The sequence below is a fragment of the Pygocentrus nattereri genome, chromosome 23 (assembly GCF_015220715.1).
Source record: "Pygocentrus nattereri isolate fPygNat1 chromosome 23, fPygNat1.pri, whole genome shotgun sequence".
Classification (NCBI taxonomy): Eukaryota; Metazoa; Chordata; class Actinopteri; order Characiformes; family Serrasalmidae; genus Pygocentrus; species Pygocentrus nattereri.
This window is the reverse complement of record NC_051233.1, coordinates 15,594,573-15,617,515: the sequence shown is the minus strand read 5'-3', so window position 1 is coordinate 15,617,515 and position 22,943 is coordinate 15,594,573. Positions and strand designations below refer to the sequence as shown.

Below are 22,943 nucleotides of genomic sequence, written 5' to 3'. Positions count from 1 at the left end.
TTCATGTTAAGCAGTTAAGCGCAGTATGTGTTTTGGCGGCCCCTAAGCCCTGCTTGTGTATGTTGTCTCGGTCACAGCATCGGCAGCTCAGTCCTGCTGGGCTCCTTTTTCTCGCATGTTCTACCTCATTACGTTTGAACCGTGCAAGGCTACACCGCATGCAGCTGCACCGCAGTGCCATCTGGAGTAGCTGGAGGTAGAAAGAGTGCGTCAGAAGTTTTGCAGTACTGCTGGCTGTCAAAGTGTTTTGGCCCTCTGGTGTATTATACTCTCATACTAAAACATCTCTACATGGTAAGAGGATTTTTAAAATGTGGAGGCTGTTTTCGAGTCATCAGTTTAGAATGTTAATGTTTGGTGCCTCCTGCTTGACAATGAGCAATGAGGTTTTGTAGACTGTGTTATGCTGAACAGCAGCTCGACAGTCACATCAAAAATACAAGGGAACCAGTTCCATTGGCATCCATACATGCCCATGCTATAACACTACCTCCTCTATGCTTGACACATGAGGTGGTATGCTGTGAATCATGAGCAGTAACTTCTCATCTCTGTGCTCTCATCATTTTCGAACAAGTTGATCTTTGTCTCATAAGTTGTTGTAACGCAACCATTCAGATGTTTTTATAAAAAATGTCAATTTCATTTAGTAAACCCTCTGTATTTACTCTGGTGAAGTCTTTCTATTAACTGTTGATTTTGACACAGATACGCCTACCTCCTGAAGGGTGTTTTTGATCTTGCCAGCTGTTATGAAGAGGTTATTCTTATCCAGAGAAAGATTTCTTGGGTCGTCCAACACATTTGTTTTCCTTGTGCTTCCAGGCCTTTTTGTGTTTTTGAGCTCACCAGTATGTTCTTTCTTTTCGAGAATATACCAAATTATTAATTTGGCTATACTTAACATTTTTGATATTTCTCTCATGGCTTTGTTTTGATCAGTAGCCATTACTACTATGTAGACATAGTCTATGTATTTTTTGGACATACACTGCATTTCCAAAAGTATTCGCTTGTCTGCCTTCACAGACATGTGAACTTCAGTAACATCTCATTCTTAATCCATAGGGTTTAATATGATGTCAGCCCATCTTTTGCAGCTAAAGCAGCTTCAACTCTTCTAACCCTTGTGGAAAGCCTTCCCAGGAGTGTGTTTATGGGAATTTTTGACCATTCTTCCAAAAGAGCATTTGTGAGGTCAGACACAGATGTTGGACGAGAAGGCCTGGCTCACAGTCTCTGCTCTAATTCACCCCAAAGGGGTTCTATCGGGACTCTATCTTCCACACCACACTGTCTCATCCATGTCTTTATGGACCTTGCTTTGTGCATTGGTGTGCAGGAAGGGGCCATCCCCAAACTGTTCTCACAAAGTTGGGAGCATGAAATTGTCAGAAATCTCTTGGTCTGCTGAAGCGTTCCTTTCACTGGAACTGAGGGGCTGAGCCCAATTCCTGAAAAACAGCCCCACACAAAAATCCCCCCCCTCCACCAAACTTTACACTTGGCACAATGCAGTCCGTTCTCTTGGCAACAGCAAAACTCAGACTTGTCCATCAGATTGCCAGATGGAGAAGCGTGATTCGACACTCCAGAGAGCACGTCTCCACTGCTCTAGAGTCCAGTGGCGGCGCTACACCACTGCATTCGACACTTTGCATTGCACTAGGCGATGTAAGGCTTGGATGCAGCTGCTCCACTGTGGAAACCCATTCCATGAAGCTCTCTATGCTGTTCCTGAGCCTGAAGGCCACATGAAGTTTGGAGGTCTGTAGTGATTGACTCTGCAGAAAGTAGCTGACCTCTGCGCACTATGCGCCTCACCATCCACTGACCTCATTCTGTTATTTTATGTGGCCGACCACTTTGTGGCTGAGTTGCTGTCATTCGCAATAGCTTCTTTATAATACCACTGACAGTTGACTGTGGAATATTTAGTAGTGAGGAAATTTCACAACTGGACTTGCACAGGTGGCATCCTATCATGGTACCATGCTGGAATTCATTGAGCTCCTGAGAGTGACTCATTCTTTCACAAATGTTTGTATAAGCAGTCTACAGGCGTACGGGCTTGGTTTTTTACACCCCTGGCCATGGAAGTGATTTGTAACACCTGAATTCAATGATTTGGATGGGTGACTGAATAATTTTGGTAATATAGTGTATCTGGGCATAAGCATATCATGTTTTAGGTGTTTTTACAGGCTTCTAGTTCAGGAAATCTTTGAGATGAATTTTGGCTGTTTAGCCAAATGGTTACACACTTTCCAGTGCAAGGAAATACTTCTTGGAAGGGCATTTGACTACATTTTTGCTATTCTAATTACAACCCTAACGAGGGTGACGTACAACTCCAATTCCAATGAAGTTGGGCCGTTGTGTAAAACATAAATAAAAACAGAATGCGATGATTTGCAAATCCTTTTCAACCTATATTCAGTTGAATACACTACAAAGACAAGATATTTAATGTTCAAACAGATAAACTTTTGTTTTTTTGCAAATATTCACTCATTTTGAATTTGATGCCTGCAACACATTCCAAAGAAGTTGGGACAGGGGCATGTTTACCACTGTGTTACATCACCTTTCTTTTTAACAACACTTAAAGTGAGGACACTAATTGTTGAAGTTGAATTTGACATGTGGACTCATCAGACCACAGGACACTTTTCCACTTTGCGTCAGTCCATCTCAGATGAGCTTGGGCCCAGAGAAGCCGGCGGTGTTTCTGGGTGTTGTTGATATGGCTTTCGCTTTGCATGGCAGACTTTTAACTTGCGCTTGTAGATGGAACGACGAACTGTGTTCACTGACAATGGTTTTCTGAAGTGTTCCTGAGCCCATGTGGTAATATCATTACAGAATGATGTCGGTTTTTAATGCAGTGCCACCTGAGGGGTCGAAGGTCATGGGCATTCAATGTTGGTTTTCTGCCTTGCCGCTTACTTGCAGAGATTTCTCCAGATTCTCTGAATCTTTTGATGATATTATGGACTGTTGATGATGAAATCCCTAAATTCCTTGCAACTGCATTTTGAGAAACGTTGTCCTTAAACTGTTGGACTATTTTCTCATGCAGTTGTTCACCAAGTGGTGAACCTCGCCCCATCCTTACTTGTGAACGACTGCGCCTTTCAGGGAAGCTCCCTTTATACCCAATCATGACACTCACCTGTTTCCAATTAGCTTGCTCACCTGTGGAATGTTCCAAACAGGTGTTTTTTGAGCATTCCTCAATTCCTAGTCTTTTGTTGCCCTTGTCCCAAATTCTGTGCAACGTGTTGCAGGCATCAAATTCAAAATGAGTGAATATTTGCAAAAAACAATAAAGGTTACCCATTTGAACATGAAATATCTTGTCCTTGTAGTGTATTCAGTTGAATATAGGTTGAAAAGGATTTGCAAACAACGTCCCAACTTCATTGGATTTGGAGTTGTACGTCACCCTGGTGCCATGTATATTAAGAATGTGTTTGCATGTTGCAATAACAGTAACAATATGGTATTGCAGCTCCACTGACAGTCTTTTTTGAAAATTTCCAGTATTGATGAGGTGAGAGGTGAGATCTCGCATTAACGTTTGTAGAAATGTCATATTGCCATGCAGATGTTAAGATAACTTCTTCTCTATTCAGAAAATCAACAGATGTATAAAACATGTATAATTTGATAAGGAGTGCCTAAACTCCAAACATTCGCATACAACTGCGTATTGATCATTTGTCACTGAGAACATTTATTTCGTTATAACATACAATAGAAATATTGAATAGCTGCTTTATCAGTCAGAATTATATCATGTCAGGGTGAATCCATAAGGATTGTCAGCTTCATCACTGTCTGTTTCTTTAGGCATTTATTGTTAATGCCCCCTCTGGTGGAAACTTCTGAAAATTGCACCCCTCTAAGAATAGTCTGGAAACACGTATCAACAGAATTTCATCCTCTAGTAGTGAGATTGAGGATTTTATTGATGGAAATGTGATGTGTTCTGTCTTTAATGACAAACATATGACAATGTAGATCATACAGTACTCTGGTTTGTGCAAACTACATTTATGAAATTTTAGTTTCTGCTAAAATGACTTCATAAGCTGTGCTCTAGGTTTTAGTTTTACCTTTATGTCCTCAAAGCACAGGTTGAGAGTTGCATGAAGAGCAGAGGTTAAATATTCATAGTTACTTTGTGTCTCACTGCTGTTATGTGGAGCACTGAGAAAGTGGGTCACCACTCTAAACTAAAGAGCCAGAACAGTGAAGTCATAGCAGCCCATGAATGGTCAGAGAAGGGACGTGTGTGTGTGTGTGTGTGTGTGTGTGCGCGTGTGCACGTGTGCCTGAAGTGTATTCACAGTTCTTAGTTCCAACTCTAGGCGAAGAAGCTGGCACATTCACATTATAATTGTTTAGGTCAGTGGTCCATCTCATTCCTGGACTGATCCAGGTCTTCATTGAGAAGCCAGACTCAGGGAACTTCCCACGCTCTCTGGCCCTGTGTTTATGAATGAAACCCAACAAAGTCAGACGAGGCCCCTTAGGCAGTGCTGGAAAAGATGATTTAGGCATGAATGATTAAATGCATCTTTTACACACTTCATCTCATACAGACTGCCCTATAAATGTGTTTGGGCTGTTTTGTAGGATGTGGCAATATGATGATATATCTTTGTTGTGATAAACTTTGTCACAAAATGAAGCTTTTCTGAATCTATTATTGAGAGCTTGAGAGCTTCTGCAGCATTGAACAACTGCATGGGTTTTAAATGCAGTTATGACAGATTATATATGTAGATTAAATGAGCAATCTCTAAACAACCCCAAGTGTCATGCATAACATTATAAGCTTTTATTAACTTAATTTACTGTATCCACTATCCACTCATACCAGCGCAAGACACACTAACACGCCACCACCACATCAGTGTTACTCCAGTGCTGAGAATGACCCACCACCCAAATAGTACCTGCTCTGTGAGGGTCCATGGGGGTCCTGACCATTAAAGAACAGAGTAAAAGGGGGCTCACAAAGTATCAGAGAAACAGATGGACAACAGTCTGTAATTGTAGAACTACAAAGTGCACCTATATAGTAAGTGGCGCTGATAAAATGGACAATGAGCATAGAAACGAGGAGGTGGTAAATAAACAAGGAGGTGGTATAATGTTATACCTGATCAGTGTATAAGACATGCAAAGTAACAAGTATCTGATTGGATCTGGATCTGGATCTATATATATTATTAAAGATCCTATATCTTATATTATTCTCGTATTTAATTTTTTCCCTCCACTGTCCATTTTTTTGTATGTAAGGTTTATGTGGTTTTATGTTACTGAGCTCAATGGAAATTAATATTTAGATTTGTGTTTTATCCCTTTATCAGTATTGCTAAATGGGAGAGAGGGGTTGGTTAGCATTAGCTTAGCTAGCATGCTAACAGCTCTGCCCACTGCAGAACACTGGCTGACTCTGACTCTGGTTAACTAAAGCACTCATACAAGTGTAGATGATTAAAAATAATGTCTAAAACTATAAAGAGAAGTCAAGCAACCGTATAAGGTACAATTTCAAAAAGAAAGGTAAAATTAAAGAGGACCTATTATGCTTTTGTTTTTTCCCCCTTTCCTTCAGTGTGTTAAATAACAGTCCACATACAGAAACTTAACTGTAAAAACATGTCTGTTTTGATTTCATTTTTTATTTGTGATGTCATGAAAAACAAAGCACTTAGATATATCTGCCTATTTAGCCTGCAACATTTAAGCTACACCCATTCACTCAGGTGTGTTTCAGGCTGGACTGCTTTCAGAACAGAGATTATTTACCAATGTCTTTCTTAGTCATGGTAACAAAAACAGGCTGTTTATGATAAAGAGAGTTTGGAAAATGGTCATGTAAAAAAAAAAAAAAAAAAAAAAAAAGCTTTTTTTGACACACAAATGTGGTGCTCAGAGGAAAAAATGTATATGCGAGAAAAAAATTTTAGGATATGGGCACTTTACATAGCTTATTAATGTAAATATGGCAAAAATAACTGTAAACTCATACACATTCTCTTTATTTTCTCTTTTTCAGAAGGAACTCAGTCTGCCCAGAAGAGGGAGCTTGTAAGTAGACATGACTCAGCCTTATTGATTTCCAGCAGGGCTATTCAAACCACTGAGGTTTGGTCAAGACCCTTTTTTCACCTTATGACCATTCACTTGTGGCCATTCACTTACATTGACCTTCATTTTAATTAGTATTCAACTGTTAGACATTTTATTAATATTTGTATATTATGTAATTGGATTTTGTAAAATTTTGTGCAAATAGCTAAGGAGGTGATCTGTACCTGATCATCCAGTTGATTTACTTAATAATGTACAAGTTTGGCTTTTCTGTTTACAACTCTGCTTAAACTGTTGCCACTTTGCTTGACAAATGATGCAGTGTCCAAGCGTTCTCCGAGGTTCTGCATTACATACTCAATTAACTCCTCTTTATTTACCAGTTGGTGCAGATTTGTATAGGAAGTAAGAGTAAAAATGTGCTTACTTTTAGAAGTAAGTAGGTAACTTGGAAGTAAAGCAGTGAGACTACCAGGAAGTAATATGCCAAGTAATTCCACTACAGTTTGAGCCAAGTCATTAGTAATTTGTAATGGATCAGAAACCGATTTAAAATAATACATGATGTGCAAAAAAAAAAAAACTTCCAAACTTCCAGTAGTGCTGCTGTGTCTGATCCACTTGGACCAGTGCAACACACACTAACACACCACCACCATATCAGTGTTACTGCAGTGCTGAAAATGATCCACCACCCCAAAAGTACTTGCTTTGTGAGGGTCCATGGTGGTCCTGACCACTGAAGAACAGGGTAAAAGGGGGCTAACAAAGTATGCATAGAAGCAGATGGACTACACTCTGTAATTATAGAACTACAAATTGCACCTATACAGTAAGTGGAGCTGAATGAGGTGGTCATAATGTTATACATTTACTCAGATTTTAATAGAGTCTTTATTGCATACAATCAACTGTTATTACAACCCCAAATCAGAAAAAGTTGGGACAGTATGGAAAATGCAAATGAAAAAGAAAATACTTTTTACAATTTACTTTCATATCGGACAGTGTGAGCACAAGATATCTCCCGTTTTATCTGGTCAACGTTGCATTTGTAAATATGCATCCATTCCTGCCTTAAAGGCGTGCAGCACATTCCAAAAAAAGTTGGGACGGGGACAATTTAGGGTTTGCGCAGGTCTAACTTTTTAGGAGAAAAGATGGGCCAAGTATCACTAGTTTGTCAATAAATGCCTGAGAAAGTAATTTAAATGTTTAAAAACAATGTTCCTCGGGCTCCCGAGTGGCACAACTGTCTAAGCCTTGGCCCTGTTTTCAGGATATTGTGAGTTCGATCCCTGATGATGCTATAGCCATCTGTAGCCGGGAGTCTGAGAGAGCACAATTGGCCTCGCTCTCTCTGGGTGGGTAGGATGGCCCCCCTTCTCCTCCCATCACTCAATGCGATGCCAGTCAGCGCATGCATCTGTTAGCTGACATAACAGATCTGGCGGTTGGCGCTTTCCTCCGAGCACGTTCGGCTGTCCCGAGACGTTGCATCAACGGCATTTTGAAAAGAAGCGGTGGCTGGTTTCACAGGCCTCGGAGGAAGCCTGTGCTAGCCTTCACGCTCCTAGCGTTGGTAGCATCATGTGATTGGGGGAGTCCTAAGTAGAGGGGAATGATGGGAAGGCCTTTGGAAATTTGTATACAGTGTATAATGTAATTGAAACATTCAAGGAAGAGCAAGAAGGGCAAGTCTAAGCTGAAGAACTGTGCTCCCTGATCCATCATTCATCTATAAGCAATATAACCACATGGGCACAGAGTTACTTTGCCAAACCTTTGTTGTGCTACAATATGTTATTATATTCACAAATGCTAGTTAAAACTTCACTGTGCCAAAACGAAGCCTTATTTTAACTGTGTCCAGATTTGACTTCCCTAGATTTGGAGGCATCTGGAATGGACCATCAGACTGTGGAAACTGTGACATGTTTTCCAGGGATGCCCATGCATATTTCAGCAAGACAGTGCAAAACCACATTCCACACACAATACAAAGGAATGGCTGTAGAAGTAGAGGGTGCAGGTGCTGGACTGTCACCAATAGAGAATGTGTGGCCCATTTTAAAACATAAAATGCAACAGCAAAGACCCCTACACTGTTGAACACCTTAAATTCAAAACCTTTTTTGCTGGAAGAACAGGGCAAAGTTATAACTGAAACTTCATCACTCAGTGTCTTTAGTCCCTAAATGTATTTTAAGTGTTGTGAAAAGGAAAGGCAACATTACATAGTGGTAAATGCTTTACAGTCCCAACTTTATTTGAAATATACTAAAAGAATTAATATATAAAGAATTGAAATAAGTATTTATTTTGAAAAAACAAGAGAACCAGAGAAGATAACACCTGGTGATGTCACGGAGTAAGCAGTCATTGCACACAGATCATATGCATCAAAGTACTAAACATGACTGATTTACTGTGCATATCACTGCTGTGTCCCAAACATTATAGTGTTTTGAAATGAGAGGGGTGGGCTATGTATAAAAAGTACTGTCATTTCTACATGGTAAAACTAGAATGTAAAAAAAAATACCCTTTATTAAAATCTGAGAATGTGTACTTTAACCGCATATTAATCATTGGAGTATAAATTTAAAACTATGGAGTAAAGACAAATAAAAAATCATGACTTTGTCCCAAACATTATGGAAGGTACTATGTATATCTGAAATATGTTGAACCCTAGACCAGGGTCAAGATTTTAATAGGCATTGTATTGCTCTTATTTTCTATAAACTACATGCAATGTAAATATTTGGGTTTTTTCTTATTGGGCTGAAGAGTTTGAAACATCAAAAATGTGTAATTGTTTATTCTTTTGTAGTATTTTTAATGTTTGCTATTTAAACCAACTTTCTAGACCTTCGACATCAGCTATATGTAAATAACTTACCCAATTAGAGAGACAGAGGCAAGTGATTTGAATTTTTTCAGCCCTGAAGTGCTTGCAAAAGCAGATACTTGTTATGGCAGCAGGAGATGAATTTGAACCACCACCCCCCCCCCATTGGGTTTATCTAGGCGACATGTTGCAGGTATCTATTTGGTTCACATTCAAGTTATTCATGGGAATAATGCTGTGCAAGCTTCAAACAGAGCTCATTTAGAAACCGCATATTATGTGAGTTAAAAAAATAAAGGGAACACTTAAACAACACAATATAACTCCAAGTAAATCAAACTTCTGTGAAATCAAACTGTCCACTTAGGAAGCAACACTGATTGACAATCAATTTCACATGCTGTTGTGCAAATGGAATAGACAACAGGTGGAAATTATTGGCAATAGCAAGACACACTCAATAAAGGAGTGGTTCTGCAGGTGGGAACCACAGACCACTTCTCAGTACCGATGCTTTCGGTTACTTTTGAATGTTGGTGGTGCTTTCACACTCGTGGTAGCATGAGACGGACTCTACAACCCACACAAGTGGCTCAGGTAGTGCAGCTCATCCAGGATGGCACATCAATGTGAGCTGTGGCAAGAAGGTTTGTTGTGTCTGTCAGCGTAGTGTCCAGAGGCTGGAGGTACTACCAGGAGACAGGCCAGTACACCAGGAGATGTGGAGGAGGCCATAGGAGGGCAACAACCCAGCAGCACGACCGCTACCTCCGCCTTTGTGCAAGGAGGAACAGGAGGAGCACTGCCGGAGCCCTGCAAAATGACCTCCAGCAGGCCACAAATGTGCATGTGTCTGCAGAAATGGGTAGAAGACTCCATGAGGATGGTATGAGGGCCCGACGTCCACAGATGGGAGTTGTGCTCACAGCCCAACACCATGAAGGACGCTTGACATTTGCCAGAGAACACCAGGATTGGCAAATTCGCCACTGGCGCCCTGTGCTCTTCATAGATGAAAGCAGGTTCACACTGAGCCCATGTGACAGACGTGACAGAGTCTGGAGACGCCGTGGAGAGCGATCTGCTGCCTGCAACATCTTTCAGCATGACCGATTTGGCAGTGTGTCAGTAATGGTGTGGGGTGGCATTTCTTTGGACGGCCGCACAGCCCTCCATGTGCTCGCCAGAGGTAGCTTGACAGCCATTAGGTACCGAGATGAGATCCTCAGACCCCTTGTGAGACCATATGCTGGTGCGGTTGGCCCTGGGTTCCTCCTAATGCAGGACAATGCTAGAGCTCATGTGGCTGGAGTGTGTCAGCAGTTCCTTCAAGATGAAAGCACTGAAGCTATGGACTGGCCCGCCCGTTCCCCAGACCTGAATCTGATTGAGCACATCTGGGACATCATGTCTCGCTCCATCCACCAACGCCACGTTGCACCACAGACTGTCCAGGAGTTGTCGGATGCTTTAGTCCAGGTCTGGGAGGAGATCCCTCAGGAGACCATCCGCCACCTCATCATGAGCATGCTCAGGCGTTGTAGGGAGGTCATACAGGCACGTGGAGGCCACACACAATACTGAGCCTCATTTTGACTTGTTTTAAGGACATTACATCAAAGTTGCATCAGCCTGTAGTGTGTTTTCCACTTTAATTTTGTGTGTGACTCCAAATCCAGGTCTCCATTGGTTAATAAATTTGATTTCCATTGATGATATTTGTGTGATTTTTATTGTCAGCACATTCAACTTTGTGCAGAACAAAGAATTCAATGAGAATTTTTCATTCATTCAGATCTAGGATGTGTTATTTGAGTGTTCCCTTTATTTTTTTAAGCAGTGTATATGAGGTAGGCTGATTTTCATCTGAAGAATTTGTAAGACGTGTTTCAACCCATTCCAGCCTTTTTGTTTGCTGTGTATAGCGTCTGTCCCCTTACCTACTTAAGCTTGGCCAACCAAGCAGCTGTGGCTCTAGTAAGACACCTAGTCTTGGATTTCAACAGTCTCTGGCCATTTCTCTTAAACATCTAAATGAGATTCCAGCCTGCAAACTGTTTTCTGGAAGCGCTGCCTCATAATTGGTGGAAGCTAATAAAATGCACCCACATTCTGAGCCACGAATCATATTTATGCCCTAGCTTTAATGGGGTGTGATCTAAAGCACTGTTTACATAGAGGGTTTTCAAATGCGATATGTATCTATTCCTTGGCCAGATAACCAGAGCTTACAGTTTTCCAGGTTCCAGTCTGTCCAATAACTCTCTGGGAATTGATCCAAGAATAAGAGTACAAGTAAAATGTTATGAGGAGAAGAAGGATTGGCAGGCTTCATAAGTGTGCGTTACTGACGGAGCATGTCCCAGGCGCAAACAGCTCTTTGGATCAGGGCTCAGAGTTCATGAGTGCTTATATTATTTGGTCATGTTTTTTGGCTTTTGCATTGGAAGCAGTATACAGCTTAACTGAGGACAAAATACAGTAATTATATAGGTGAAAATGCTTTAAAAATACCTTGGCCATTTGAGAAAGATGTTCCTTTTCATGATAATTGCAGTTCTCAATATCATTGTCACTAAAGAGAATTTTTACCGCCTTCTTGAGGAGCTTTCTGTTATAATACTGTTGTAACATGTCCTTGTCAAATTGTGCTTACCATTTCCTATGGTGGACTGCCAGATGCCTGGTGTTAAAGGCTGTTCTGCTTCTGTAGCACAAGTGAAGTATTTTAGGTTATCCCTTGGAGTAGCGAGGGATCAATTCAAAATGAATGTAGACTTCAGTAGTTGAACTTGCCCAGAATTATATTCTGATGCAATTCAGTTTTTAAAAAAGCCTACAACTCCAAACAAGGGCAGTGCATTCATTCTAAACCTGAAACTATAGCCAGATAAAGCAGTTATTCACAGAGTTTATATACATTACGCTCATACCTTATTACACTTATTTGCTTGATTAGCAACAACTTGCCAAAGAAATGGTTGTGATCTAGTGCAATTCTTTTTTTCAAAATATTTTGGAAATACTTTAAATTTCAAAGCTATGACCATTTTCTGTGTTCAGATTGGAATATATGTAGCAAACTGCTTTGTCTGTTATACATGATTGTAACACAATTGCTTTACTCTGAATTAAGCTAGATTAAGCTAGATTTAGATTAGTTTTTCAAAGGTTTATGTACATTTCATCTCAAAAAAGCAGTCTGTAGTTTGCTTAGCTGGCTAATTAGCTCACTGAGGCTCACCTTTTATTGCAGATCACTCTTCCACTTGTGCTGCAGTTGGCCACTTGTGTAATGTATGTGCTACACACTTCCAAATTTGTAAGAGGATATTAAAGCAGTACAAATAGGAGATCTTTCTTCATTCTATGCTTTCAACAGGATTAAACTTGAGTATTTTCTTAGTGTTGTATGACGCATGTGTTGACTTTAATTGGTGTGAAGAGCATTAAAGGAAAGGTTTCGGCACAGAGGTGATCCACACCTGTTGGAGCAATGGTAGCTTCAGACTGTTTAGACTGATGAAATCTATTAGTGTGGGCCAAGAGATTAGTGACAGAAATGCTTACCATAGCACACATTGAGGGTGTCTGAGATTGCTTCCATCTTTAGTCACTCTGTCTCACAAACATGGTTGTTATTAGATAGTTATTAGTAGTTATTAGACAGGCTGATATGGTCAAAACATGTCTGGTCCTTGAATGTCATGGTTCTGTTTGTGATTTAATTTAAACCTAGTTTTTTTTTAGCTATAATCTGTAATGTTTACCAGTTTTTAATTAATTTTCATTTTAAAAATACCTCTTTACCCACGGCTTTATTGTGGAGTTTGATATTTTTAAAAACATAGGCTTGCCCCCAGCTAACTTGGGAGCGTGTTTTGGCTGTGTGTGTCTGAAATGGGTCAGGCAGGTTTGTTTTCAGTTGTTTATATTTAGCCCTGAATGCCGTTTATTTTTGTGGTGGCACTGATGACACATGCTGGTGATCAGTGTTGTGAAAAGAAATTGACCTACTAGTTTTACTCTGCGGCAGGAGTTTACAGCTACATTTCTAGAGTGCTTGTCTCCAACACATTTAGAGTTTTCTGTTCTGAATTTTGTACTTTGTAATCCATTGTAAGTTAAGAATACATTGTCCTTCTGTGGACAAATTACTGATAAGAAGCAGCAATATGTTTAAATGTGTTTGCATAACCATTTCCATTCCTCTCCTAATGGCAGCCCAGTGTTATTTGTAGTTATCAGCCAAAATCTGATTTGACTAACCGTTGATGAACTGATGAATTTGAACAAATCCTTATGTCTGGGGAGCCTTGAGAAGAAATTTGGAACCTAACCTAATCAAGCTCATATCAACATTTTTTTTAAAAGCAAGCAGTTCTTGTTTTTTACTGTGTTAATATTTTGAGCATTCTTGAAAACAAGCAAAACTGGCAGAATATTCTGACCATGAGAGAATTAGCATATGATGAGTATCTGCCAGAATCAGAATCAAGCATTTTTTGCTCATATGTGATCAACAATCAGCTTATTTATTTGAAATGTCATGTGATATGAAGAGTTATTTGGAAAATGATGTGATACTGAATGTTATGAGTGTCACCTAACTTCAAACTATGGTTGACAGATGAATCTTTGATGGCCATATACTAAATGGTATTAAAAAAATAGTATGAAATTTAATCCTTAAAACATAATGATCATTGGTATAAGATCTTCCCTAGGTCAACCCACATCAGCTTTACCCCCTTTATCTTACTTTAATCTTCAAAACCCCTAATGTGTTTTTGGACTTTGTTTCTGAAAATAAAGGCCAGCAATACCTGTTTATATGAAGAAACAAAAAAGTGGAACATTTGTTATCGATCTGCTGGTGTAAAATAGTCCTATTATTAATTCTTGACTCTCTTTCTCATTCATATCTTCAAGCTGTCGGAGCCTGATTAAGAACTAATAATATATCCAACTTGACTGCAGCACAGGTGGTTTTTTTTTTTTTGTTTTTTTTTGTTGTTTTTTTGGAGTATATTGATGCCAATGTACTGTCTGACGTAGATGTTTGAGAGAGCAAGAGCGCGAGAGAGTAAGAGAGAGTAAGAGAGACGTAAGTGAGAGCAAACCACATTGAGCCAGCAAGTCGGTGGAGAAGGCAGACAGCTGGCTTTGGTCAACAGCATGGTGGATGATGTTATGAATGCACACAGCGTGTATGGGCCTCCTGATGCGTTTGCTAAATGTCAGTGAGGGTTGACTCATGCAGCCACATTGCATGACATTTTTTAGAGTTGGCACAGCCTGTTGTAATGTGGAGGAGAGGATTGCGCTTTGCGCATTACCTTTTCGTTGCAAATGCATCAAAAGTGGAAGAGCACCGTAAGCCTTATTTCTTTAAAGAGCCCATAGCCCATAGAAAACCCCATTTTCCTTAGTTCATCATGCTGGTATACTACGTAAGTAAAAGTGTACTATTCAATCCACAATCCCTGTATGAACTAATATGTAGAACAGCCTGTTTTTAAGTCATTAGTTTTGTTATATAACAAAACAAAGACATATTTTATATATGAGCTTACAATAGTTTTACCCAAGCTCTCAAGATGAAATTATAAGCAGTGTTTGAATGAGGAATCACATAGCATAACCAATTAGAACAGGTATAGAAACAAAAACTGCTAGGTTGCTAAATTCTAAGGCAAAAAAAGACATTGGACTCGGGATGCCTGATCAGAATCTGCCAAGCTTTTGAATTTTGAAAGTTTTGCTCCTAACACACAGTTGGGAATTGGCTAATTACTTACTGTTTTATTTATTGTTAAATAAAAAGTGCACTCACTCTGTTCAAATTGTTATAGCATAAATTTGCATGATTCATTTTGCTAAATAGCCTGTTGGTGCTTACTGTCAATGTAGCACTTTTTAAGTGGGCAAGTGATTTATTGTTTAAAGCAGTATTTGTTAAAAGTGGATGCATTCTTGAGTCAGAAGAAAAAAAATGCAAAAAAAAGAAATGGCTCAAAAATAGCTTAGTCAGAGGCATGGGGTTGGATTTTGTGGGAATTTTTGAATACTTGACAGAAAGGATGGTCTGGCCTGATGTTTAGCTATCAAATGCAAAATCAATATACTGATGAACATATGATGACAATAGTAGATACTTATACAGTCTATGGATAATTCACTTACATCCTTGGAAAAATGTGTGTTTCCAAGGTTTGGACGGAGTTCTCTGTGAATCCTCTTAACATGTTCTGCTATTATTTATTTATTTATTTATTAAACGATAATCTCACACAAATATCATAACTGGACCTCAAGGAGAACAGTGAAATACAACTAAATGTTTGGGTATGGGCACTTTATTTGATCTCATATGTACATTTATTTCTGTCATTTGGCATCTTTCTTAGCAGTCACAGTATGGCTCATGTATACATAGACTGCTTAGTCATTGAGAGCAACACAGGACTGTGACTCACTGGTGAAGGAGAAAGTAGTTAAAGATTAATGAATGCAAATTCAAAAACAAGTGATGTGTGAAATTCCCACTGAACTGATGTCTCCCTTCTCTGTCTCTGTATCGCCCTCTCCCTCCCTCTCTCTTAAAGCTCAAGGTATTTTTTTATTTATTTATTAATAGTGGTTGATCAATGTGGGTAAGAGTTGATACCAATATTGATATTTAATCATTGAATTGATATGGATCGATATAATGCCGATTTTGGATTGTTCAATAATGCAGCTTGTTTTTTTTTAAATATACTATATAGTTTTACAGTGAATGCACACACGCTAGGTGGAGCAACCCTATCTACATTGCCTGGGGAGCAGCTGGAGGTTAGGTGCCTTGCTCAAGGGCACTTCAGTCATATACTGTCAGCTCACAGGATCGAACCAGTAACCTTCCGGTCACACCTGTTGCCCACTACTGCCCCATAAACAAGCCTGTGGCCCGTACGGGAAGCAAATTGGTGACTGGAATGTCTCACTGGAAATAAACTAGAAACACCATGAGAACTCGTAATATAGAGTGCTGCAGGCTTAAACAGAAAGCTATGGAGGTACTCGGGACAGATTACAGACTAATAACAGGCTAAAACAGCTGCATGAACATATGGGTTTGGATATTCTAGTGATATAATTACATGTCTTTTTACATTGATTTGTTTACACCCTACGATGGACTGGCGACCTGTCCAGGGTGTATCCTGCCTTCCGCCCGAAGACTGCTGGGATAGGCTCCAGCACCCCCACGCGACCCTGACGGAGAAGCGCCTTAGAAAATGGATGGATGGATGCCAGACACTGGCATAACATTTTTGCGTTTAGACTAGCATATGCATAATGCATTGTATTTTTTTATTCTGTATTTTGTAATAGGAATTTTTTTCCTGTGCAAGGCACTTTGAGATTTTTTTGTAACTAAAATGATGCTATAGAAGTTAATTATTAATATCATTATCATTAGGGATGCACCAATGTAAGAGCTGTGGGCTTATGCCAATATGTAATATATTTATTTACTAATATTTTTTATGATTTATAAAAAGTAGAAATTAAGACTACATATTATAGGAAATATAACATTTATTTCTGTATGGTTAGAAATGCAGTAAAAGAAATAAAATGCAGACAGACCCTGTTCTGCTCTTTTGGGGTTGAATAAATATATTGTCAAATATTGGTTTAAAATATTGTTCAAAATGAACATCTTTCCGATGCCAATATATAAAGTTTTGAGCTAACATCTGCTGTTTGATACTGATAATTCTGATGTCATTATATATCTATTATTATTATTGTTATTGTTATTATTATCAATATTAATAAAAAAAATCCAACATCCATCACACGACCCAGTCACCACGAAGTACAGCAATTTTACTTCACTTCAATTTATCTTCACCTAATGCGGAAAACGGCTAATGACCTCTTTCTTCCAAAGGATAATGGTATTTTTGATTAGTAAATACCAACCCTTATGGAGTGTTTTGGTGGCAAATACTTTTCATGTGGATATACAAATGATCTTCAGGCAGTGAATTTTTCCATTCCGTTAGAGCATTGGCTGGTTCAGCTTCTTGCCAGCGATTAATGAAGTGTGTTAGATAAAGTAAATCTGCTCCTTGTGTAATATGAATGGGTGTCTGGGGTCTGGCCTAGTTTTGCAAGGCTGCAGTATAGGTGTTCAACAGGGTTCCCTTCTCTTGCTCTAGTTCTCTGCACTGCAAAATGCTGTTTTTGTTGTGATGCATTTGGTCATTGACAATTGTGTGTTCCTTTCTATCTTCTAGTGGTGATAAACAATTTCTCTGCAGCTGTGTGGCCTGGTGTGATTAATCGGATTTAATTAAATTATTTCGTTTAGCTTTCTCTAGTAATGCTTTGTGTTTTAATAGTCACTGACATGCAGACAGGCTTTTATACGCTCAAATGTGCAGTGAATGTTATTAAACAGGTTTAAGAGAGAGTACTCATGATTTTTCAGTTTTAATTGCTTGTTTGTGTTCTTGGCATTTTTGTGTTCACTTGAGGAATTTTTTTTTTTATTACTTTTGTTTGTTTGTTTGTTCCCGCGACCCTGAGGGAGAAGCAGCTTAGAAAAAGTGTGTGTGTATGGTTGTTTTTGTTTGTTTGTTTGTTGCTCTTAAAGGATCCCCAGAGCTTATGATGGCTACTTAGAAAATGTTGGAACTTTTGAATGCTTATTAATTATCTTCATTATTCTTTATTATTACTTTTTAACTATTGAATATTATTTTCACTAGCTTGTTCTTTGCAATTGTTTAGCACGTTGTTTGGTAGGGGGCAAAGTGCAGCAAGCTTACCGTACAACTTGATAATCATTTAGTATTTAGCCGCAATCTGCTTGTTGCTCTTATTCAGTTTTCTGCTTACTCAATCCTGATCTCCAGCAGGATTAAGGTACCAGCCTCCGAACTCCTTTGTCCCTGCTGAACTAAAGTTTGTGCAAAAGTATAGAGCAACCCATCTGACACTTCACTCGTTCCATACTCCCATCACATAACACCTGTCGACGTAGTTCATACATATATATATATATATATATATATATATATATATATATATATATGTGTGTGTGTGTGTGTGTGTGTGTGTGTGTGTGTGTGTGTGTATATATATATATATATTTATTTATTTATTTTTCCCCTTTTTCCACAATGAGTACAAATGGGATCATAGATTTGTTATTCATTACTGAGATTTTTTGTAGAAAAAATTTCAGATTAAGATTTTGGCTTAGGTGTATGTTTCTAGGAAAAGGCTTTAATTATTAGTGAAGAACCATTGCATTATAAACTGAGAAGAACTGTTCTTTATACTCTCACATATCACCTCTTCCATTGAACGTTTTTTGTGGAAATCAAAAGTTCTTTTCTGGCATTGTTTCCAAAAGCCTTTTTGGCGGTTTCATTTTTGAGAGTGTAGGTGGAAGGCAGAGCTTTACAGAATCCATACTCTGTGCTCAGCTCTGCTGACGTAAGGGTCTTCCACAGACGGAGGAGGGGCAGAATCAGACTGTGTGTTTGTGTATGACAGAGAAGGGAGAACGAGCTGTAGGGAGAGAGAGAGAGGGGATGTGCAGGATGGGAGGGGAAAAGAGCCATTGTCCAGCCTCCTGAGCCCTCCACAGGCAGCTAGCTGATGGTCTCATCTGACAGCTTGGGGTGGAAGTTGAAGGACTGAAAAACAAGGGGCTTCCCTCCTACACCCCTCCTTTCCACTCAGTGCTGCTGTGAGTGGCTTGGAGCCCCATTCCAAAGTGGAGTCTCTTTGTCAGCGCATGAAGGTTGTAAGGCAGGCAGGCAAAGGGGGGCGAAATATCATGTGCACAATAGAGCGAGCGAGTGCAGCGCAGCAGCCATGAAAGCCCAGCGAGAGAGGCTGAGGATTCCAGGGCTGACACTGGAGTAAGTATTTTCTCTCTGTGGTTTTCCCTGTCTCTCCTGTTTGTGTTGTTTCATCTAATGGCAGTGGCAGACATCTTCATTTATGCGCAGTGTCCCTGCTGTCACCGTAATCCAGGCAGTGCAGCGTTACCACAGTAGCAGCTTCTGCAGCATGTGTTAGGAGGTAAATACAGCCAGGCTAGCCAGTGCTAGCATAGCACCGGCCAGGGTGTGCTGGCTCATGATGTTGGTAGCAGTCTTATGCTGGTCTGAGAACAGTTTTGTGTGCTATGCTGTGAAAGCTGAGGCTAAAACTTGGGTAGGGGACACTGATCTCGGATCAGTGCTGAAGAGCAGTTGCCCAAGCCTAGCTGGTCAGTCTGAAGCTGAGGGGGACTGCAGCAGCTGTCCAACCTGCCAATCTGCTTGTGTGTTTAGATATGACAAAATGCCGCTCCACAATTAAGGCTTTTCAGCAATGACAATCACATGAAATGCCTCAATTGCCCCTTTTGGAGATTTAGTTTGTTTAATAGCGTAGTGTTCCATGTTACTGTAGCACCTACCGCATAGGTGCCAATATAAAAACACTCTGCATATTTGCAGCATGTCCTCTGTTATATGTGAAGGAGATTGTATTGTTTTTGATGTAAAGATATCTGATTTTGTCCATAAAGGTTACAAGAGACACAAGTTTATGTCTTTGCTGTGCATGTCGCATCATGGCTGGTCTTGCTAAGGACATGATCCATGCTTATCTCCCGACATGTCAGTTCAGCAGTTTCAGCTGATGTGATTGGTTTAATTTGCTCATCAATAGACACATGGGCTCTGCATCACCAGGCATCCATTTACAGATTCAAGGCCTTTATCAAAACACACATACACTAAGTGATGAGATTTCAGGGGACATGTTGCAATGTTTGTTTGAAACAGTTGCTCTATATTGTGTTAGATGATAACTGAAACTTATATGTATGTATATGCTGACAAGGACCTGACCATGGTAATATCTAGGCCTTGTGTTTAGTTGACGTTTAATTCTAAGGACACAACGGAATCTGATAGTTGGCAATTGACAATTTTTAACCATGTGATTTTTAAATAGGTTTTTGAAGTCTTAAATACTAGACAGACACAAAAAGTCCCAAAAGGTGTCTTTGGATGTTGTAGAAGAACTGCCTTTTCTCCTCTAATGAACAAGTGATTCATGCTTTTTCAAAGGACTCTTCCAGCATTTTTCAACATGATCTCTGTTGACTTCATCTGTACCATACCATTACCTATTTATTACCATGGACAATGTCTGCTCCATGCTGCTTTTCAATTTACTGTCACAGAAAACCTGTTGACACACCTTGTTCTATTACAAATGAATTTTGAGACTTTTTTTAATAATAAAGGGTGGAAAATTACTGTCTGTGGTAAGCAATCACTCACTACAAATGTGATGGAGGGAGAGATTAGGTTGATTCAAACTTCAGACTTAAAGACTTCTATACTAGTAATGTAGGGAAATGAAAAATCTTGGTCAAAGCCAAAAATTGTCAATAGATCAAAACAGTTTACATGATAAAAGCATGAAACAAATAATTATTACAGTATATATCTATATTAATTCAGGATATCAAATATCCTTGACAACAGAGAATGGTTAATTCATCCAAGGTGATGAAGTAACTCATTTTTTGACATATGCATGCATCTTTTGCATCTTTCTTTGTCACTATTTTTCTTTATTGTTCAAATTATTTAGACATATTTGCTCTTTGTTTTGTCGTGTTCAGTCAAAAAAATTCAGTCATTTCTTTCAGCTGAAAACCTACGTGTCTTTTTAAAACAATTTTGCTTGAAAACATCCTTTTGATACATTTATTTAAAAAATAATTGACTAAGTGGTTGTCATTGTAAGATTACTTTCATAACATCACTGCATGTCGTTATACAATTTAGTTGGTCAGTGCTTGTGAACTGTTTGTCTAGTGTACCTTTTGAAGATGTGGCAAATCAAAGGTAAATATTATACGAAGGGTCAGTGTTCCTCTGGTTAGCTCCTTCCATAAAACCATTTGTTGGCCTTTTCTTGGAGAAACGCATGAATCTGCTCTGTGGTAATGTCTGCCACCTCAGCCATGTCTCTTTATCTGTATGTGTCGAGTACATAAACACACTGTATGTCACTGTCCTCAGCATCAAAGACTTTGCATGACAGATTATGTATGGGCCATGTGGTCATGCTTGAGGATCAGCATTTATGAAACTCAATTTGACTTCCAGCCTCACTCCAAGAAGCTTGAGCCCGACTCCCACAAGCCCTTGCAGCCCATGCAGCCCGCTGCACGCCTTCCATTTTTGGAGGTAAGACCGCGCTGCTTCTTTGACATAGCCATTTTGTTTTTTTCGGGAGCTGAAAAGGGTCGAGTGAGGCTTCACGCTCCGCAAGATTAAGCCAGTGTCACAAGCGTGGATCTTTGTCATCAAAAGGGCACAAGGTCTCCCTTTTTAATATCAGTTTTGATTTTTTTTTTTGTTTTTACGCCAAATCCAAAGCTTTTGTATGATATTTGATAGAAAGGCTAAGTGCTTACATAATGTTCTTAGATTCAGACCCCCTCCCCCATCCCCTTTTGCTGAGCTTCTCTTTCGACCCTCTTTAAAGTGCAAAATAGGATTTTGTGGCTGAATGTCTGCAGTATTCAAATATATGCAGGAAATCAGGTCAATTCCAATCTGAATGTGAACTGTTTGGAAAAGGGTTTCTAAGTCACTGGTTTTTAAAAATCTTCAAATAAAGATAATGTTTTTCTATTAAATTAAATGAGTGAAGTCTTTCATTTCTTGAAAACCAGATGAAATGTGACTACGTTTGACAAAGGTTTCTTTGAAGTTAATTTTTTTCTTTGAAGTTAATTCTTTACCAACTGTATGTGTCATTACTTGAGTGTTTTGCTTCTCTGCATCATCAGAGTTTGATTTTGATCTTGTGAAGAATTATTCAGGTCATAACTTGGTGCCCTGTCCTAGAATCCCACATAGCATATCTCTCTTGCTCTCTTGCTCGCTCCCTCTGTCTCCTTCTTCTCAGCAACACAGTCAGTCAGGCTTTGTTCCTCAAGTATGCATCCTTGGCCTTGTAAATGAAATGGGTCATTGAGCTTGATGTGTTTTGTATTTAAATCAGTATGATTAGTCCATGTTTACATATAATGACCTGCCCCCAATAAGCTTTGATGTAAGAACTGTAAGTTTCTGGACGTTCTTGGGAGATCTAAATGAAGCTGGTCTTAGACAAGTTTTTTACACAATTAAATTAAATTTAATTGCACAAATTTGTGAATAAGTTTAAACAGCATCTCTAGAGGCAAAGAAGGTAGAATGTTAGACTTGAGTTTTACATCTGTGCAGAGAGCTGATTATGACACTGTACTTTCACCAACATGCTTAAGCAATTGGCAGTTAAGAAGAACTCTGTTCCGGATTGCACCTGTCTCTATTTTTTCACAGCCAATACTGAATACAAGGTCCAAATGACTGTAGCTGTAGATACAGATACTGCTTGTTTGATTTTTTTTAATTGTGTTGTACGTTCTCCCAGCATTTAAACACAAGCCATTATTTTATTTCCTATTTATAACTTGCAAACTAAAAATACTTTTAAGGGAGGTTCCTTTGTGAAAATAATTAAATTATGATATTTATTGGTTATGGACTTGTTGGGTTGTTTTTAACTATGGTCCTTTTTAGTTTCTGGCTTTGTTTCCTGAAACCTTTTAAAACTTTTAGATAATTACATGGCAAATACTATTAAGCACATCTACAGTCCTATATTGTCAAGCTAATATTGTTCTCAGTAACAGAAAGCAGCGCTGAAGTTTTATTGACTGTTACTCGGGATCAAGGCAATGATGTAACCTGCAAGTCAATGAGCAACCTGATTCAGACCTCTAGTGGTGCCTTTGATTCACCCTCTCTTAATGGGAACAGTATAAATGGAGCACACCCAAATCTAGAGCACAGGCTGCCACATGGGACCCTTTGGGACCCAGCAAGCGAAGAAAGAGGTT

The 22,943-nt window shown here is 39.2% G+C and overlaps 1 protein-coding gene across 13 annotated transcripts in view; it reads left to right on the top strand.

Annotated features, from left to right (window-relative positions):
• The window catches only part of mast4 (microtubule associated serine/threonine kinase family member 4), a 170,951-nt gene that overhangs the window by 95,688 nt on the left and 52,320 nt on the right, over positions 1–22,943 (top strand). For 10 of the 13 annotated variants that reach the window (XR_005129511.1, XM_037533498.1, XM_037533497.1 and 7 more), the window contains one exon: positions 6,080–6,111. Coding sequence is in view for 12 of the 13 variants with exons in the window: in XM_037533498.1 (XP_037389395.1) it covers positions 6,080–6,111 (32 nt within the window). In the remaining variant the exon portion in view is untranslated. Of the gene's footprint in view, positions 1–6,079; positions 6,112–18,405; positions 18,901–21,156; positions 21,238–22,943 lie in introns of those variants that run through there. The other 3 variants (XM_037533502.1, XM_037533501.1, XM_017714125.2) reach the window with 1 other exon arrangement.